Raw genomic sequence first — 21,024 nt, forward strand, 5'->3', positions numbered from 1 at the left:
ATACATTTATTCGTAAACTTTTGCAACAAAATAATTGAAACAATAATTAGAGAAATGTTACCGATTTGTGGCCACAATTGCCACCCGTTTACTGATTGGACAATCATTTGGTAATCGACAATGACTTTTGTTGACGTCTCGGAAATTGAGTTTACGGCCAGAAAGTCGTGTTTTATATCGATTCCCAAGACTTGGAACTTAAGACCAAATGAGGTTTGATATGAAGTTTGGAAAAACCCTTTGTATTTGTCATCAATTTATTTGATTACAGAAGATATCAGTCTTTCGGATCAAATCATTGAAATGTGAAGATGAGGTTAAAGAAGAAGTGTTGATGAGTTGGTGCGGAGACACCACTAACGGCAATACCATTCATATAAGTGGAGTATTTGCTAACAAATTGGGTTTCAGTCATAAACAACAAGTTTTGGTCACTTATGTGCCGATTCTGGATCTAATTGGACAGACAAATGCCAGGAAATGCTATTTGAAACCAATCACTGAAAACGATTGGGAAATACTATCTATGAATTCAACATTTATTGAAACCAATTTATTGAATCAGATCCGAGTCCTTACTTTAGGTCAAGTGTTTCCCGTTTGGATCACCAGTCAGTCCAATGTCTGCCTATTTGTTGAGTGCTTTCAGTTGCTGCCAAACAATAGCAAAGTAATTGTTTTAAATCAATTGAGTGAAGTTGTGGTTTGTCCACCCAATACATCTCGTAATATGATTGCCGACACAAACGATAATGCAATTGTTGAACCAAATGACATGTCTTTGCAATCAATTTCTAAATCTAATGAAACAAATTATAATACAAATCAAACAATGCTATCATCGATGTTTGGATTTGTCAAATCATTGGTAATGAATTCATCCGATGAAAATGTGTCACAGAATCCACAGTCCATTCAGTCCAACGATGACAAGAATTCTGAAAATGGATTTCCAATTGAATCGCAACTAAACTTTTATGAAGTGCTTCGTGTCATACCATTTGTAGACGAAACAGATAATAATAATAAAGATATTGTAAATACTGTTTATATATCCAGTGATTATTTTATCGGTTGTGAAACTAAATATTTTGTGGCAAATCTGACTCATCTGTTATCACCAAATGAAATGATTAAAGAAAATCAGAAGAATAATGAAAAGAAAGAGATTGATAGCAATAAACAATTAGCGGATTTGACTTTTAAAGAGACAACTGTTTTGGTTTGCAGTCATCATCGATGTCCTGTTTCTTCTATTTTTGTATGCAATTCATTGCGTCGACAATTGGGTCTATCGATTACATCCAGATTACTCTTAACCACTATAAATGAAAATCATATACCAATCATACAAAAGTTAACTTTATGTCCAATTAATGTAATGACTCAACTAACTGATGATGTAATCAGAAGTGATTTGATTAGACTTCTTAACAGGACATCAATGAAGATGTTGTTTCTGACTAACGGTTCTTTCATTCATTTATGTGGTTATGATTTTTTTGTTGTTACAACTAATACAAGTCAAACAACAGCAATGTTTATGGTAACACTTGCCGTCACAACAAAGCTGTCCATTGAATTTAGTGAACCATTTATGTCTATTCAGAAACCATTTTGTGAAGTTTGTCTACCAATCCAACAGCTTAAAGATATTGACAAGAAATTGAAATCAAATTTTTTAAGCATTCAGTTTCAGAACAAACCATTAGCTGGTTTTGATGATATTTTAAAGAAATGTTTACATTCGTTAATATATGCCTTGAAATTGGATGAATTGTCTCAATATTTTCAGAATAAGTCTGCTGTCAACATGTCTTCGATGTTAATCTATGGCCAGAAAGGGTGCGGCAAAAGTCATTTAATATATTCTTTAATGGAAAGGCTCTCTAGTTTTCCATATTATGTTTACTTTCATGTCATTGATTGTCATTCATTGAAAAGTAAACGAATCGATTCAATATTGAAGAATTGGAACAATTGTTTAGCTGAATGTCTTTACAGACAGCCATCAGTGTTGGTGTTTGAAGATATGGATGCAATCGCTTCGATGCCATCCAAACCGGGACAAGAAATGAGTTCTGAAGCGTTATATTCTGAACGAATTGCTCTTTTATTTGTCGATTTCATTGATAAGATAAACCGAAAAGACATATCATTTGGCAATCAAATAGCTGTTATCGTAACCTCAAAGTCTAACAAAACATTGCAAACAAATTTAGTTCAAACCCGTGGCAAACATGTGTTTGAAGAAATGATTGAACTGATGTCACCTGATTTGAAGCAACGATTTGATATAATAACCAATTTATTAACCAATAGATTGAATGTCTCTAATATTGATTCTCATATTTCGGTTAATTTGAAAGATATTGCCATTAGATGTAAAGGTTATCAACCCCTTGACATCAGTACATTACTTGAACGGGCTTTACATAACTGTTATCTTAAGTTAGGAACTGATGAGAGTACGAGACAATTGATTTTAAGTGAAGACAATTTCAACTCAGCTTTTGATGGATTTTCACCAACAAGTCTTCGCGGATTAGATTTGGAGCTTAAATCTAGTCGTCGTTTGTCTGAAGTGGGAGGTCTGTCTGATGTCAAGAAGTGTTTAATGGAAACCTTACTTTGGTCTATCAGATATCCGACATTGTTTTCCAAACTTCCAATAAAAGCTCAGTCGTCTATTCTATTGTTTGGCGCCCCCGGAACTGGCAAGACATTAGTTATAGAAGCCATTGCTAACGAGTGTAACATTAATTTCATTGGAATTAAAGGACCCGAACTGTTATCAAAATATGTGGGCGCAAGTGAACAATCAGTGCGTGATTTATTTGCCAGAGCAGACAATGCAAAACCTTGTATTTTATTTTTTGATGAGTTTGACGCATTAGCACCGCGTAGAGGACATGATAGCACTGGTGTAACAGATCGTGTTGTCAATCAACTACTAACTCAAATGGACGGTTTCGAAGAACTTGGATCAGGTGTTTATGTGTTGGCCGCAACCAGTAGACCAGATCTTATTGATCCAGCATTGTTAAGACCCGGTAGATTTGATAAGTGTCTTTGCTGTCCACTCCCTAACCAAAATGAAAGGCTAGATATTTTAAATGTAATGAGTGCTAAACTAACTCTAGCTCCGGATATAGACCTGGATGTGATAGCTCAACAAACCAATCACTATACTGGCGCTGATTTATCGGCACTTCTATATTCATCACAATTAGAAGCGCTTCACGAAAGTCTTAATGAAAATAGCAAACAATTTGTACACCAAATAAAAACAAGTGCCGAAACCACTGACAGCCAATATCTTGAATTTATAGCCTCTTATATGCCGTCCCTAAGCTCTGGGTTAAAGCGAGACATAGACAGTTGTGATCGACAAAAATTAATTAACGAAATAGACGTGTATTTGCCAAATACAAAAATTGGTGGCAATGTTATAAATAATGATAATAGCGGCGATTTACTAACACCTCAACATACCTCAGCGCATAATGCATTGACAACAACAACAATCAATGATTTAATAGCTATTCAACAAAAACACATTTTGACCGCACTATCCTCAAGCAAACCATCTATTAGTGAAACCGAAATTAAAAAGTATGACATTATGTAAGTACTGTATTAATAATTTAAAAATTTTCATATTTTATTTTGTACTGCAATTATCAAGTATTGTCTGATAAGTTTTATGAGATAATACATTACAACAGCAACAACAATGATAAAAATGAAAATTAAATGTTATTAATGATCAATAAATAATATTTCAAATAATATAACTACTTTATAAAAAATAATTTCACCTATACTTTAGGCTTACAAAAAGAATTTCATTCAATAAATATTTAATAATATTAGTAATGTATTAGTAATAGTAATAAATAAGTATTACTAATATTTCATATTTTTTTATTTTGTTTGTTTTTGTATGTTTCTACTTTAATTGGTATTTATATACTGTAGTTTTAAATACTGTATTATAAGTCGATTTTTTCAAAGTCAAAGTTTAAATATAAACTATTCATTGAATGAATTCTACAATTATTGAGACTATAATTTTCTTTTCAATTTTACATACATTTCATTGTATATATTAATTTTTGTTTAATTTTTTTGCAATAATTATGAACATAAAGTAACTTTTTTAAAAAAAAGGTTATTCCAAAGCAATTGATTTTTATATTATTTACAATTATATTGTAAAATTAGTTTAGTGTTACCTATTGTGCAATAATACAAATACAGTATATTATATTTAATAACTAATTTTCTTTTTAATAGCAAATTGTATATTAGAAAAGCCGAGAGAAGCGATTGAGTTGTCAATGAATCTGACAAACAGTCAATAATTATATGAAATAATAAAATAAGTTTTTATTTATTTATAATATTATGTGAATGGCTTTTCATTAAAAGGGACTTTTTGTCGTTATTTTCATTAAAATTTATATTAATGCCATTAATAATAGGTATTTTTTTTATTTTATTGTAATTATATATAATTTGTTGATTATTCATTAGTATTTTAATATACAATATTTTTTAATAATAATATTGTTGTTCATATAATAGTATTATTTATATAGTCATTGTATCGAAATTTATAAAAGCAATGAATATTTATGTGTTAATATTAATAATCACTTAATCTTGTAAATAGTTTGACATAATTTTATAAAATTTCCTGTTTATTATGTATTGGCATTGTTTGCTGTTAAATATGTGTTTAAAATTTAAAACTTTTTAAAAAGTTTAAACATATTAATATACTGTTATTATTCGTTTCAATAAAATTAGTTATTTAATTTATTTAACATTTTATTTATTTAGACTTACAATTGATTATATAGGGTTTTTAAATATTAATAGATAAATATAATTTATTATTTGCACTGATAATTGATTGATAGACGAAACTTTTATATTTGTATATTACTATATGTATTAAAATAGTTTAATATAAATTATAATTATTATGTTTAATAATAATGAGTGGTTTAATGCAATCGATGTATTCATCGATTTTCAAGGATTGTGTCAATTGTGAATAGTTTTCGACATAAGACCCAATTAACAATAATATAAATAAATGTTTTATTTTGTTTAAATATATATATATATATATATATTTTAAATTTCTTTTATTAAATTTAATCCTCAAATATGTTCTCAAAACACATACACACGAGAAGGTCGTAATAATAATAATAGTAATAATAAAATACAATTCATTTGGTTTTTTATAAGAAACGTTTCTTTTATATATAATATTCAAAATTTGATTGTTTGCCATGAATTATAAGTCTTAAGACATTTTTATCCTAAGAATAATAGCAATGAATGAATCGGTCGATGAAAAGATCTACCAATAAGTGTAGTGTCGGTGCTATGGATAAAGTTTTTTTTGTAAAACCTCTCTTTCTTTCTTTCTTTCTCTCTCTCTCTCTCTCTTTCTTTCTTTCTTTCTTAATGTACAATATGTTCCCAATAATAGCTCTCACATACAATAAACTCACATATTTTGCACAATGAAATGCACATATCTATTGACCAAATAATATATTATTACACCGAAAGAGGCATTTTTTAAAAGCCTCTTTTTCAATATTGAGTTATATTGACGCATAGATAAGCACTGATAGTTGTGTGTATGTATGTGTGTGTAGTGTTTGGTAATAATTTTTTGGTCACGGATTATTAGTGGGGAGGGACCAGTCATATGAATAGATCTACCAAAAACTAATGGCTGCATAATATGTATTAATACATTATAATAGTTTGTATATCAATTTATCACTAACTATGAATAGCTTATGTATTGGCAGAGAATTAATGCATTTATTATTTGTGTGTCAGTTATAGTATTAATACTCTTAATATATGTATTTATAGTTATGTATTGATCCGAGAAAAGGCCAAAACCCAGACATGTTTGCAGAGAATCACTAGAAATGTCTGTCAATTGCCTGACAGACATTCATTGCAATGACTTGTATAGACTCACAGCAAGAATTTTATTACTTTTACAGGACCTACCAGTCCTGCCTCTTAAGAGTTATATTTATGTGTGTGAAGAGCCCCTGTTTGGTGTCTTAAACTATTAACACAATATATAATATACTGTATATATAAAGAGACAAATCTCTTATTGGTTATAATTATGATTGACTGCACTTTAGGATTAATTATGATTATGTTTAATAAGTATTACACGACAACATCAGACATTTGACGCAAACATTTTAGTAATAATTTGACTGTATTTTGATATAAATATATGAGAAAATTCTCCCCTATTTGTTGGCATTAAATAAATTCATCAATCATTATATTTGAATGAATGAAATAATTTTTGTTGAATTCATTTTAATTAAAATCCTTTTTTATTTTGCTTAAATTTTTTGTATTTATTAATGCAATTTTTTCTTTTTTAAAAATTGTATATTATACCTAATACATTAAAATTAAATAAAATTTTAGTTATTTATCAAATAAATCTAATTTTCACCGCATTTCAAAAATAATGATAATAAATGAATTAATACTCACTTTACGGTATTGTTGTTGTTGTTCTCTATAAACTAAATATAAAAAATTAATTTTTTGTATTATATATAATATTGACTACAAATATATAACATTATAAATAAATCATTTTTCTAAAACTATAAAAAGATTAATTTTTTTAGAAAAAGTTACATTTTTTAAAATTGAAAACATGTGCTTAAATATTTTTAATTTTATGATTCAATAACTAAAATATAGTTCAGTAGAAGTTATTTAGTTTTTTAAATTTATTCTTATTTTTATAACAGATTTGAAACATTTTTGTCTTCTGGTGGCCAATCGTTTCAAACATTCACTGAAATGAGTCAAAAACGGGTGACTTTGGCTTAACTAAGATTGTTTGGACACATTTAATCTGATGTTTAGTTTATTTCAGCGCTTTATATAGTTTGTGTGGACAGTTGTCTTTCGCACTGAATTTTATGACTTTTGACTGATTTGTGTTAAAGAATTGCAATTCAATTCATATGTAAACAAATATAGTCTAAATAACAGGAATGACAAACAATTTGGATAAAGGGGTTGTGTTGAGGTGACGGACCCACCTGTGGCTTATAATTGTTAGATTTTTAGCATATTTTATACTATATATATATATATAAATTTATATATATATATACCGGTTACAACTTAGGTGTTAACATTAAATTTAATTGTATAAAATGTCTTAATAAAAAAAATAATTATTTGATGTATTATGTTTTTTTTGCATTTATTATTGGTTATGATTTATAACATGTCAATAATCTATGCTATTATATAATTGGAAATCTATTCTAATATCTAGACTTATATCTAGATACTGTACCTGTATATGTAAGTGTAATAATCTATATATTAATAGTTAGCTATTAATACATAAAATTTTAAAATTAACTTACCGTAAATAAATAATATATTTGAATAATTTATATATTTGTGCGAAAAGTAATAATTTGTGACAAAAATATATTGATATATACAAATAGATTTACAAATTATATACTAGTATAGATTATATTTTTATTAAATTTATTTATTTGTCGAAATTTTAGTATTATAATTTATATATATATATATCATATATATATATATAATTAATAATAATGTCAAATACAACTAATATCGTTTAAAATGAACGTAGAGTTAATATAATTATTTGAATACTGTTAGACATTGTTAAAACTTTTCAAAGTCTATTTATCTGTTATATAACAGATTAACTATTAATTTTATTTACAACAATAGAATTAATACAAAAGTATATAATGTACTAAACGTAAAAGTTTTCTAAAATTATTGTTTAGACCTTTTATAGATAACTATATCTTATACATTACAAACACTTTTGATATATACAATATTACACGTAGAGAATTAAATCTAGTATTTTAATCATTTATAAATCATTTATCGGTAACAAAGATAATCACATAATTTTTTGTTGAAAATAATTCAAAAAGTTTTATTAATGATATTCTAATAAAGCATTAATATATACTGTATATACGTTATTTAAACAATTTGTTTACATACTGTAAAGTTTATAATTTATATTAATATACTATAAATATTTTTATAACATAAGACAAATATTGATTTTTTCAATTATGATATAACAAAATATGAGATGACATAAATATATTAGAAAAATATTTAATTAAATTTATATAAAAATGTGTTATATTATGCTAAGTTTTTAAAGTATTTACAATTATTAGAGTGATGGCAACGCAGGTGTATTTATATTGTATTTAACGTCTATGGGATTGTTGGCTATACAACATATTACTAAGCTATACAACTGTTTCCTATTGTATAGCAATTGTTTGTCGTTGACTGAGACCTCAATTTTTCTTATTTTATATACTTTAAGAGTATAAGAAAGAAAGAGAGAGAGAGAATTGAAAAACGAAATGACAATACAATTATTATGCGATTCTTTATAAGTGCACACAATTTACTGAAAAACATAATAATGTATATATAATACTATAACATATACACATACATACAGTACAATAAAATTTTAACAATATATTTCAAAAATTGCTTTGAAAATTTATACATAAGTGTATTCAAAAGTATTGTATATTTCAAAGGGAGTGCTCTCTATCTCCTTTCCCTCTCTACTGACAATAACAATGTTTGACACCTGGACTTTAGGATTCACAATATCAGTGTTGGACAGTAAGATCCGGAATGTGGGATACATGCGATCTGATATGTCTTAGGACCTGTTTTTACGCTAATAATCTGCAAAAAGCAATGTTTTTGACTGATTCTCATTCCTGATATTTCTGCTCTCTCTCTCTCTCTCTCTCTCTCTCTCTCTCTGACTTATTCACTTATTTTTACTCTGTTTCTATATATTTGAACACTATTTCCCATTCAACATGTTTATAATATGTATTTATGTATCTGTTTGAGCTCATGTATCTAATTTATAAGCTCTTCTTTTTATATCTATTGAAAATAAATAGTAACAGCAAACCACCCACTAATAGACCCCCTAAACTAAAGTAACTTAAGTAAATCAAATGAGTTATTAATATTTTATTAGTATATATTTTAAATATATTTTCATAAGTTATTAATAATAAAGAATTTAAAATAAAATTAACCAATTGTTTGACATAATCTTTTGATCTAAAAAATATTTGACTTTTATTTTTAAAAAAAATCGATTTATCAGAAATATTATTATACTATAAGTGTTTTTGAATTTATTATCAAGTTTATAATACAAATCAATATTCACAACATTTTTAAAGCTGTTTATTATAGTTACAGTGTTACTAATATTATAAATTTTAATGTATTAATATAATAGATATTGTTTTTTTTAAATAAAATTTATTATATTTTATAATTTTTTGTCTGTTTGATTATTAGCCATTCTTTGTGAGCATTTATTAATATATTTATTCATTTTATATATTAAATTCAATTCATTTATTTATTCATTCATTCATTGAATCGACTTATTTATATCACATAAATAACACCAAATACTATAGAAAACGCAATTGAATTCATGTCTAAAAAAATTAGAGAATGAATGGAAAAGAATAGATGAGATAATAGATGAATGAATGAGAGAGAGAAAGAATGAATGAATGAATGGATAGTTAACAAAGTTTTTTGTTCACAAACTCTATTCATATAATATTTATGTTAAGTTAGTTGTGTGTCGTTTCGCCTATTATTCAATACAAGTGAAACTCGACACCTGAACAGCAAAACATATACAATAAATACTATGCTATATATATATATATATATATACAGTATATACAGTATACGATAATACTGTACTACTGTAATGAATATACGTATTCTCTAAAAGTATATACAATACTGAATATACAATATATAACTCATTATATTATATAATAATATATATATTTTAAAATATCACAACCGATTAGATCCGATCTCTTTTTTTACTCACTGAACATATGTTTCATTCAAATCGATTATCATTAAAGTCGATGTCATTATCAGATCGGATCGGTTTAAATGGCTTTTATGAAACATAATACCAGATATTTGTCTGATTTTATCACATTTATAAATAACTGTATCAAATAAATGGCAATTTGCTTAGTTTTAGTAAACGTTTGGTATAATAATTTTAATAATAGTAAATGATATGACATTTAGAAAAATAGAAAGTATTTATTAAAACAAAATTTTTTGTCTTATAATTTATAAAAAATGAGAGAAAGAAATAAAAAAGTGAAAAAAAAGATATTTATTATACTGTATATCCAATAGAAATAGTATTGTATGTGAAATTACATTACATGAGTTTCTACAATAAAAAGCATTAATTTAGTGAATGTGATAAATGTGAAAAAATATTAATTTTTATATCATTTTTAAAAAAAATTGTTCGTAAATTATACACACATTTACTCAAGTCTGTCGCATTATTTTGTAAAAATTATATTAAATGAATATATTCATTGAAAATATCTAATTTGATATATACTGTAGACTCTACTACAATATACAATATACTGTACTTTTAATAATGTTTATTATTGCAATTGAAAACTTTATTCTTTATATACTGTATACAGTAATATATTAATACAATATATTTACTGTACTATAAAACATTGTTTATTTCTCTCATCTCTCTCTATCCAAATACAGCATACAATGCATTTTGTGGTCTCTTTTAGCAAAAAGATAATACAGTTTTTCAATTGTCATCACAATATAGTTTACCATAATATAATTTACTATATATTAATACTATTAGTTACAAACATTTTTCTATATCCTATTTTAACGTTTTTAATAGTTTATATTAATATATTTTATCTATCTATTAGTGGCATAAAAAGGCAAAAAAAGTGGTTGAACTTTATTTTCATTGACAATCATATGAATGGCTTCACTTGAATTTATTTTATTATTACTATAATAATACATTATTTTTGAGTTTATTATATTTATTATTATTATTATATTGTGGTATTATATAAATATATTAAAAGTATTTGATATATGAATAAAGCAGCAAATATTATGGTGTTAATTCAGTTTATTATATAAAATATAAAAGTGTTGGTTTTGGTTATTACAAAATTGTATTATCTATTGAATTGATTGCATTTAATAATGTCGGCTAACATAACAATTAGAAAAACGATTCACAGGTTTTATCAATTGAATTAAAAGCACACAAATTATTGGTTTAGACTAACATTGCTATAATATTCAATAGTTTATAAAAATTGATATTTGCATCAATCGAAAGCTTCTATACGCGGGAATCCAACCATATTGTCAGTCCTATTGTATGAGCCCTTATTGTTATACATGGGGTCACTTATAACCTCAATAAAAAACCAAGTGTTCGGGTCATTGTATGGCATCCATAATAGTTGTGACTAAATTGCAGAAAAAATACATAATATCTGAGAACAATTGGTGTATAGTTTATTGGGTTATATATGTTGTTATATATTGTTAAAATCAAACGGTTTTGTCGGGGCTATGAATACACACACACACACACACATACATACACACACACATACATACACACACACATATACATACATACATACACACACATACATACATACATACATACATACAAACTTTATTACTATTGTAGTGTATGGATCTCTAAACTTTTGTTGGGCCACTCATTGAGAAGTCTATGGAATATTATACTGACAATATGTGGTGTGAATTATTGTATTTATTAATCAATAGCTATGGGTCCCAATGTTTTGTGTGTTTGGATATTAAATGTCGGATTGAATGGTGTGTTCCCTTCTCTTTGAATATCGTTTGCAAAACACAATAGCTTTTCATTCATTGAGCAGTTCTGGCGTTTTGTTTCCGATGTGTTTCATAACAATAGACATACTATTGCCTGTATGAGAGAAAGCATTGGTAGACACACACACACACACACACACACACATATATATATATATATATACAGTATATACAACACACTGGTAGGTGCACTCATTCACAATAAAGGCTATGTTCCCTAATCTCAACTCATAAGAACTACTCTATTGTTCCCAACTATATTGTATTCATTGTGTGCCCAAAACTTTCGTGCCATCCATAAAAAAATGTGTGTGCAATACAACTACAACTACAACTACCAGTGCCAGTAATATTACATTATATACATTTTTCTATACATTTATATACATTATATATATATGTTATATACAATGTATATATTATATGTATAATCCATAGACACCGGCATTCTATAGTCGACTGAAGCCATTCTTTTAGATGAGAATTCTCTTCAGAATAACTTTTAGTTCACATATTCTTACATCTCTTTGCGCTCTCTCTCTCTCTCTCTCTCTCTTTCTCTCTTTCTTTCTCTTTCTCTCTCTTTTCTATTTTTCTCTCCTTTTAAAAGTCTTTTGTATTTTTCATCTCTATTGCAATCCTTTTGTATAAAACTTTTATGTATTTTATATACGATATATAAATATAAATATATTTGAAAAAAGTTGAATTAATGAACCGAATAAGTAATTTTCGATTATTACAAAAGCGCTTTTCAACAATAATTTATGTGTGTTTTATACTCACTGTCTCTTTATTTTCTCTTAAATCTAATAGTATTTTATATTATTGTCATAAAGAATAGATAATATCCAACTTAGCTATTCTCAGGACTTCATATATAAGATTATATAATTTTTTGTTATTAGTATTACTACTGTATTATTATTAGTAGTAGTATTATAAAAAAGTAGTTGAATTGAAAATCACACAAAAACTTCATTTTTACGATTCAATTATAAAATTGCATTCAAATGTAAATAAGAAATGATCGCAAATGAAGCTATTGTTAAAATTTTTTTTGAATATTATATAAAATTATACAATATTTGCAATTTTTTCATTCTTTAATCAGATTTTCTCTATTTTTCTATATATTTATATTCTTTATTCAAAAGAAAAGTCTTATTTTATTAATTTTTACTATTATATGTCTCACCATTTCTTTTGTGATAATTATCTCATTTTTATATAATAATAACATTATTTGCTTTTCAAAAAGTGATGATAAATTTTGAAATTTTTATTTGAAAAATAATTATAATCCGCAAAACTATGTTTTCAATTGCCAGTATATTTTCTATATGTTATATATTTAAAACAGTTTTTAGCACTTTAGTATTGTCATTAAATTTTTTATTTATTGATAAATAGCGTATATCTTAAAATTTTACTATAAAATAGTTTTATAGTATTTAAATTTAAATTTAATGTTATATATTTTTATTTTAAATAATTAAAATTAATAATGTATTATTAAAAAATTAAGTGTTAAATTATTTAAAACTGAATAATTTAATAATATTGAAATAAAAAAAATGAAAAGTAAAGATAAAATCTAAAGATTTTAAAATACAGCTATTCGTGAAACCATTTGATGTAAAAATTGAAAATTATTAAATATTTCAGAAAATATTTTAAAGACACTACAAGTTTTGAGAGTGAATTGATAGTCCATAAGATAAGTCGTGATTAAATATATATATATATATATATATATATATATATATATAAAATATATATTTATATAATAAACAGGTTTTCAATGGAGTTAATAGTAATTCTTGTGTCATATAACATGTGATATGAAATAGCATAGTGTTTATCCCCAATATTGAAGAGCGCTTTCAATAGCCGGCTATTAATTTATTGTTATTCGATTTGTTAACAAATCAAATTTTTTTCCCAAAGAAAAATTTTATTTATTGTCTCACATTTTAAATAATAATGTAAATTATACTATATATATATATATATATATATATATAAAGTACAATACTTACAATTTATAATTAGTCATTAATAGTTGATAAACGTGTTGTACATTCAAATGTGTTATGTATTTCACCAGATATTGACTTAATTTTCAGACTATTTTTACTTTATTAACTTTTATCATTATTATTATATCAAACTTACAGTATATTAATCAATATATAAAAGTGCAACAATAGCAGAGCATTTTTGTCAGCGATAATTAAGAAAAATAATATTTACTTTTATTTAAACATATTTTAATGTCTTTTATTTATTATTCAATTACTAAAATACACATAAAGTTAGTTAATAGATAACAATGGGACAAAAAGTTTATGAAATGAGAGAGAGATAACAAATTAACTAAAGTAAGTAACTATTCATTTCAATTAAACGACAATTCAATTGTTTAATTGAAGCAAAAAATGATGTTAAAAACAATGTATGAAATTGTGTTGTCATTTATAACACTTTTATATTTTAAGATTTTATTTCAATGAAAAGCAGTAGTAAAACAACAAAAAGTAAATAAAACAATAATACGATTCGACAATAGTATTAAACCATAATATGATCTAAAGATAGAGTTCAGTCATAATTATACAGTAAATATTTTAGGGAATAAAAATAATAGGGAATTGAGAGATATATGTCTAAAACCAAATGTCAAATTTAGTAAATAATCAGGAAATTTAAATTTTCTATTTATCTCAACTAATTTTACACAACTAGTTTATTACTTAATATATTAGGTATATGTAAATTATATACTGGTATAATATATTTTATTTGAACATTTAATTTGTATTAAATTATATGTATTTTATTTCAAGTTTTATTCATACAGAAAACAACAAGTTTTGTTGTATTGTATTGTAACACAAATACAACATTAAAAAAATATTTAATGTTTACAACTTTTTTTTAAATATCTAACTATTGGTTTATAATAAGTGGATAGATATTAGTTTATTAAAAATTTGGTTATATGTTTTGCATTGGTTTTTTCATAGCTTTAAGTGCTATTAAAATAATACAGTTAATTAAAACTCTTTACTACCCTTACCTCCTTATATCACATCACACACATACACCCTTTCTATCCCTCTCAACCTAACCTAAAGACAGATATAAAGTAATGGTTTATTAAATGGTTTTAATAATAAACATTTTATGTATCGTGCATTTGTAATACATGTAATGCATGTTTTAAACGCGCGTGAAAACTGATGCAAAACAGATAAGCAAGTTTAGTCAAAATTTGTTTTACTCATAATATCAGATAATTTAATAATATATGTATATATATATATTAATTGTATTTTAAATACAAGAATCTGAAAAATTATTTATTATTATAATTTCATAAAATTTAAAAAATCACAATTATAAAATAATTTCCATTATTTGCATCATATTTTCTATTATATTTTTGGTTAGATTAAATTTTCTACAATTAAGGAATAAATTGAAAATCTAAAATTCCCGATATATTTTGTCATTAGTTATAATAGCAGTGCTTAACCATTGTCTGTAATAATTATTTTAACAGCTTTTCATAAGTCTATTGTTTGTTAAATATTTACTCTTTTGTTTTCATTTATCTTCTTATGGTTTGTAAATTTTCAAGCATTTAGTGATATGTTGACACTCTAACTGTATTACTGTTGATGAGTAGATTTGTTTGGTGGTTATACTGTACTATACTATACTATACATTGAGAGCACTGCCATATAAAAAGTGTGTGTTTAAAGTTGAGATTATCATTTAATTTTGTATTATAACTTTATGGATACATTCAGTGTTGCATTTGTTGGTTATTTTTCTAGACATACAATACCATTGCGATGTAGTTTTCATACAATTTGATGTACGCTCTGATGGCCTCTAAAAGGAGAGCTCTTTTATCGTCAATTCCTCCGGAAAAAAGAGAGTACAGACAGATGATAGAAGAGAGAGAAAGAGCTTGGATTCTATGCTCCCGTTCCTCTATTTAACGATTTGCAAATCAAAAGACTACTAAAGAATGACTTTTTTTATTACGATAACAATAGGCCAGTGCTGTTATGTAGTACCGGAGCTCTAACTCTATGCACATACAATGGCCGTTCACTTTTTGATGGCAACTGTTTCGGTCGTTCATTGTATTTGTCAATAGCGGTGAAAATGTCACTGTTTTTCGGCTATTGAAACTCAAACATACACTCAATTGAATACAATTTGATATTTGTTTAGTTGAATAAATGGCTAATAAATTTTATACTTCTTTATGATTATTGAGTCAACCATTCACTTCTTGTACACCATTTTTGGCCAAAAATTCATGAATTATTCAATTTTTTATATTTTTATAAAAATAAACTAAACTTTATATTACATTTGAAATAATATATTTTTAAATTCAAATATTTGTCGTTCAATAAAGCAGTTATTTATTCAGTTATTTATTGTCGTATTATAATCAATGAAATTATATTTTCATTTATTTTACCATGATCAATTTATATGAAAATAAAAACAAAATAAAATATGAATAAAAAATCTAATTATTGTCAAATATTTTGATTGTTTAATGATATACTGTATAATTTAAATAATAAATATCTATATTTTTGAAAAAAATAAATTTTAAAAATTTTGTAATATATAAATCTAATAGCATTTAATTAATATCAATTATTACTTAATAACTTATTACAGCACTAATATTAAATTTTCTAATAAATAATTGTTTTGATAACTATTGAAACATTATTAATAAAAATATACTTATTATAACTGTTATTAAATATAAATACTTAGAATACACTAAACATAGTAATAGTAATACATTGTTTAGTTTAAAACCTTAAAAATTATATATTGATATGATATAGTATATCAATTATCAGTATGTTATTAGTTGTCTATATGTTTTCAATATGCTGTCTACACAACTGTAATAAAATATATATTAATATTATAGTTAGCATTGTACGTAAGTTTACAATAATACATGAATTTTAAAATTAACTGTTAATTTAATAATATATTTAATTTGATTGTTATTTTTAATTTTTATAATCGAATTAAATTAATTATTAGTCTTACACATACACTATATATTATATACTAATTTTAAAATTATTTAATTTTATAGATATTATTTATTTATTACAAAAATGAGATGAATTTTTTATTTAAAAAATGAAATAATAATAAGTATTTTCCACTCTTATTATAATACAATACAGTAATAGAGTATCGATGTCTAAATAAAGTTATAATTAAATGTATTTGATGTACACATCAAACAGTAGTATTTATTATTTTGAAATATTTTTTTGATGTTTTGAAGGTTAAAACTTTGAAGATTTTATTTTATTGTTATTTAACTGCAAAGATCATTTACTGAACACATAATATAGTGTATCTAAGTATACCGTATACTAAGCAGATCCCGTATATCTGGTCACAAATGTTAGTCCGTCAAAAAAAACTTTAGTTTTAGTTAAATTTAGTAAAAATTAGTATAGTAAACATCAATTAGTTATTATAAATATTAATTGTTTTCAAGTTATGCAAAAAATGATAAATATAATTCTTTATTATTTATGTATAAACAGATCCTATTATTTACTGTAGTTAGCGATAATCAAACATTAATAGTAAAGTTGTCATCAATGAAAACTTAAAGTGTTTCCAAATTACGCAAAAAATTATCTAAAAACTAAGTGTACTTTTTTGCACATAATTTGAGAACGATTAATATAGACATAATTGGATTAATTCATGGAAATGGTTTGATTATATAATCAGGGTCTGCGGTTAAGATACGCTTTTTGATTTTAAATGCATTGTAAAAATAATTATATTTATCTAATAATAATTTTTCATCTAATATGATATACTATTATTGGTATTAAATTGATTTTATAAGTATTATTATAACTATAAAATAAAATTGCCCACAAATTGCAAGAATTTAAAATTGCTAAAATAATAATAATAATAAATAAATAAAATTTTATTTAAATAATTTTCTTTGGTGTTCATAAAAACTAATTTATTTACAATTGTTGTACAATTTAGTAATTTTAATCAACAACACATGGCTTAACAATAAGATTATTATATATGTTTGATGTCAACAAAAATATTATTATAGAGTATTCTTTAAAATTCAAATCACAAACTAAATGTTTAAAATGAATTTATGAGAGATTCTCATCCTTTTTATAAAAAATTCTCAGATAATGTTTAATTTTTTTTAAAAATTTCATATAATAAAGGCCTCAATTTTGACCACTGACTTCATGACAATCATATAACATTATTTTCATTATCATTTTATCTATTATAATAGATATAATTTATAAGATTGAAACTTTTTTTAGTAACCAAACCAAATACAATATATAAAAACCTAAAATTAATCAAAACCACATTAACTAATATAATATGTTATATTTATTAGCAGTATTCTATCGGTTAGATAATTATAAATAATTTGTTATTATCGTTAGTTTTGTTTGTTATTTTTTAAAATTATGTATATTGAATCAGGTATTATTTAAATTAAAAATATTAATAAAAATGAGTATTAAAAATATTCGTTTATATGTTTTATTGAATTCAACATGATAAATTTTTAAATATATAAAAACTTAATTAAGTAAACTTCAAAACCCTAATTGAATTGGTTTATAGTTTGGTTGTGTATATTAACTGTTTGTACTTAACTTATAATTTATACCTGAGTTGTATTGTAAGTATGTCATATCAAATATGTCTATATTATCAAAATAAATCACTGTAAATTATATTCATATTTATATTTATTATACATTCTATACTCAAATATTAATTATCATGCATTAACATAATGTCATACAAATGTACTGTACATTTAACGTACAAAAATGACACATATTTTTAAAGAAATTGTATCTAAATTTAAATTGTTGTCTTTGTTAATGACTTTTGCTTTTTGTAATTTTTTACACAAAAATTAATATTTTTAATTGATTTTTCTATTGTCTAAAGGATTGTCAAAACAGATGATTATTTTAATAAATAAAATATATTTAAATTTAAAAAATATTGTATAGTATTTAAGTTTTGCAGACACTGAGGAAATAAGAAAATACTTATAAATGAATTAATAATTTATTTTTGAAAAAATCAGAAATTTTTGTTAGTTGTTATGTGTATAAAGTCTATTAAAGTACACACACACACACACACACACACACATACATACATATATGCTCACTCACTCACTCACTCACTCACTCACTCACTCACTTATTTATTTATAATAGATATTATGTGTTGAAAAGTCAAATTTTTATATATTGTGTGAGAGGGCGAGTGTATTATTCACACACATGTATTGCTATTTTTTAGATATCAAAATTTTTTACTGAATTTGCTGCGAAGGCAAAGACTTTAATATATTTTTCATTGAATTCAATAGAAAATCTTGTGTTTGAAAGTCGTCGGTCAGGCGTATAGTAATGTGATGTTGCACTGGGATCAAGCAATGAGGATAAAAGTGCACCGATTGATCAATAGACTGTATATGAAAAGGCAATAGTAGTGGTGGTGAACAACACGGTTGAGATGAAATAGCATTACAATCATTGGATGTGATATTATATATATATTGAGAAATAGGTGCTATAATATTGCTATAATAGTTGAATGGCATAAGTGTTATACTTAGTTAGTCAGTGAATAGCTTTACTTTATATGACTGTGAGAATGTCAGGCAAAGAGAGGGCACAGAGAGCTTAAGGATGGATAGGTAAGGGAGAGAATGAGAGTGTCTTCTATTGAATGCAACAAAAGAAAGACAGAGAGAGAGAGAGAGAGAGAGGGAGAGAGGGAGGGTTGTGGATGATAAAGGAGTATTGAAACGATTGATTGTTATGTGTTATAATGAGATGACAACAGTGTTGGCACAGTTGGAACTAATGCTTTATTGGTCTCAACAAATGCTCTCTTATTATAAACTGATTGTAGAGATCATGCGGTGCCTTATTGTTGGCACTGATTTGCGTATTGTCCGCACTCTTGGTTCGCATTGTTTGTCCATAAATTGAAAACCCATTCAATTGGCAAAGTCTTTGCTGTCGATGAAAGGCTAGTATTTAGTGAAAAAGAGAGAAGTGTAAGGCTTTTTGAAGTGCAATGAATGGCAAATAAATAGCGGTTCACTACTGTATTGCACGCGTATTATTGACAGATACTGTATTTGTAGCACAAAAACATACACTTTTAGTTCAAGACTTGACTGACACATACATACACATTGTGTCACTACATATCTCATCACTTTTATCAATATATACGACACATCCCTTTTCAATATACTGATTGAATGTTAGGATTTATTTCTTTTTATATATAATACTTACATATGAATTGATAGATTAACTGATTCTCTCCTTTAATAAAAAATTGTTTATCACTGCCTTTTCCATCACATTATTTTCAATAAATTCTATAATACATTAAACTGAAGTCTATTATTATATTATATTTTTATTAATCGACACAAAACTTATATTTTGTGTTTCTAAAATAGTGTGACAAATAAAAATGAGTTTTATTTCAATTTTTTTGTGGTAAAAACTTTGACACATACACACAAACTACAGTATATACTGTATATAATAAAATCATTTACAGACAAATATTTATAGAATTTTATTCTCTCTTTCTTTTTTATACATTAATTTTTGAGCAGAAATTATATTTATCTTTATTAATAATCAGAAATAGTGTCTATAAAGTATATAAATCAACTACTTTTTATGTGTTTTATTATAAATATTGAAACTCTTATTAATAATCAAACAATTTATTATTATATTTCAAACAAAACTGTTTTGGGGTAAAAAAGGCAGTAAACTTGTGGTTCAAATAAAACTCAATTTTTAAAGCCAATCTAATTTACAGTATGTGTTAACACTATTGAAGCGAAACATCATTTAAATTAGTTACTGGTTTTTGTGCATCACTTGAGCTCTAAGTGTTTGTGTGTTTATGACATTATTATTATTACTATTAATGATTCAATTATTTTATCATTTTTATAGTATGATTTGCCAGAGGAAAGATGTCAATAAAATTTTTGTAATTTTTATTTC

The 21,024-nt window shown here is 24.8% G+C and overlaps 1 protein-coding gene across 2 annotated transcripts; it reads left to right on the forward strand.

The window, feature by feature from the left end:
• Nucleotides 1–10: 10 nt before the first annotated feature.
• On the forward strand, nt 11–7,147 carry LOC128964876 (uncharacterized). Of its 2 annotated transcripts, none has more exons than XM_054311527.1 (3): nt 11–213; nt 272–3,627; nt 6,834–7,147. In XM_054311527.1, exons 1-3 carry the CDS (start codon nt 121–123, stop codon nt 6,913–6,915), a joined length of 3,531 nt encoding a protein of 1,176 aa, XP_054167502.1. In that variant the 5' UTR covers nt 11–120; the 3' UTR covers nt 6,916–7,147. The 2 variants fall into 2 exon arrangements, with proteins under 2 accessions (XP_054167502.1, XP_054167503.1); XM_054311528.1 differs by having other exon boundaries at nt 272–3,615.
• The last annotated feature ends 13,877 nt before the right edge of the window (nt 7,148–21,024 follow it).

Source organism: Oppia nitens, unplaced genomic scaffold, assembly GCF_028296485.1.
Source record: "Oppia nitens isolate AA-2021 unplaced genomic scaffold, nextdenovo-longstitch-racon4-pilon3 scaffold9_pilon_pilon_pilon, whole genome shotgun sequence".
Taxonomy (NCBI): domain Eukaryota; kingdom Metazoa; phylum Arthropoda; class Arachnida; order Sarcoptiformes; family Oppiidae; genus Oppia; species Oppia nitens.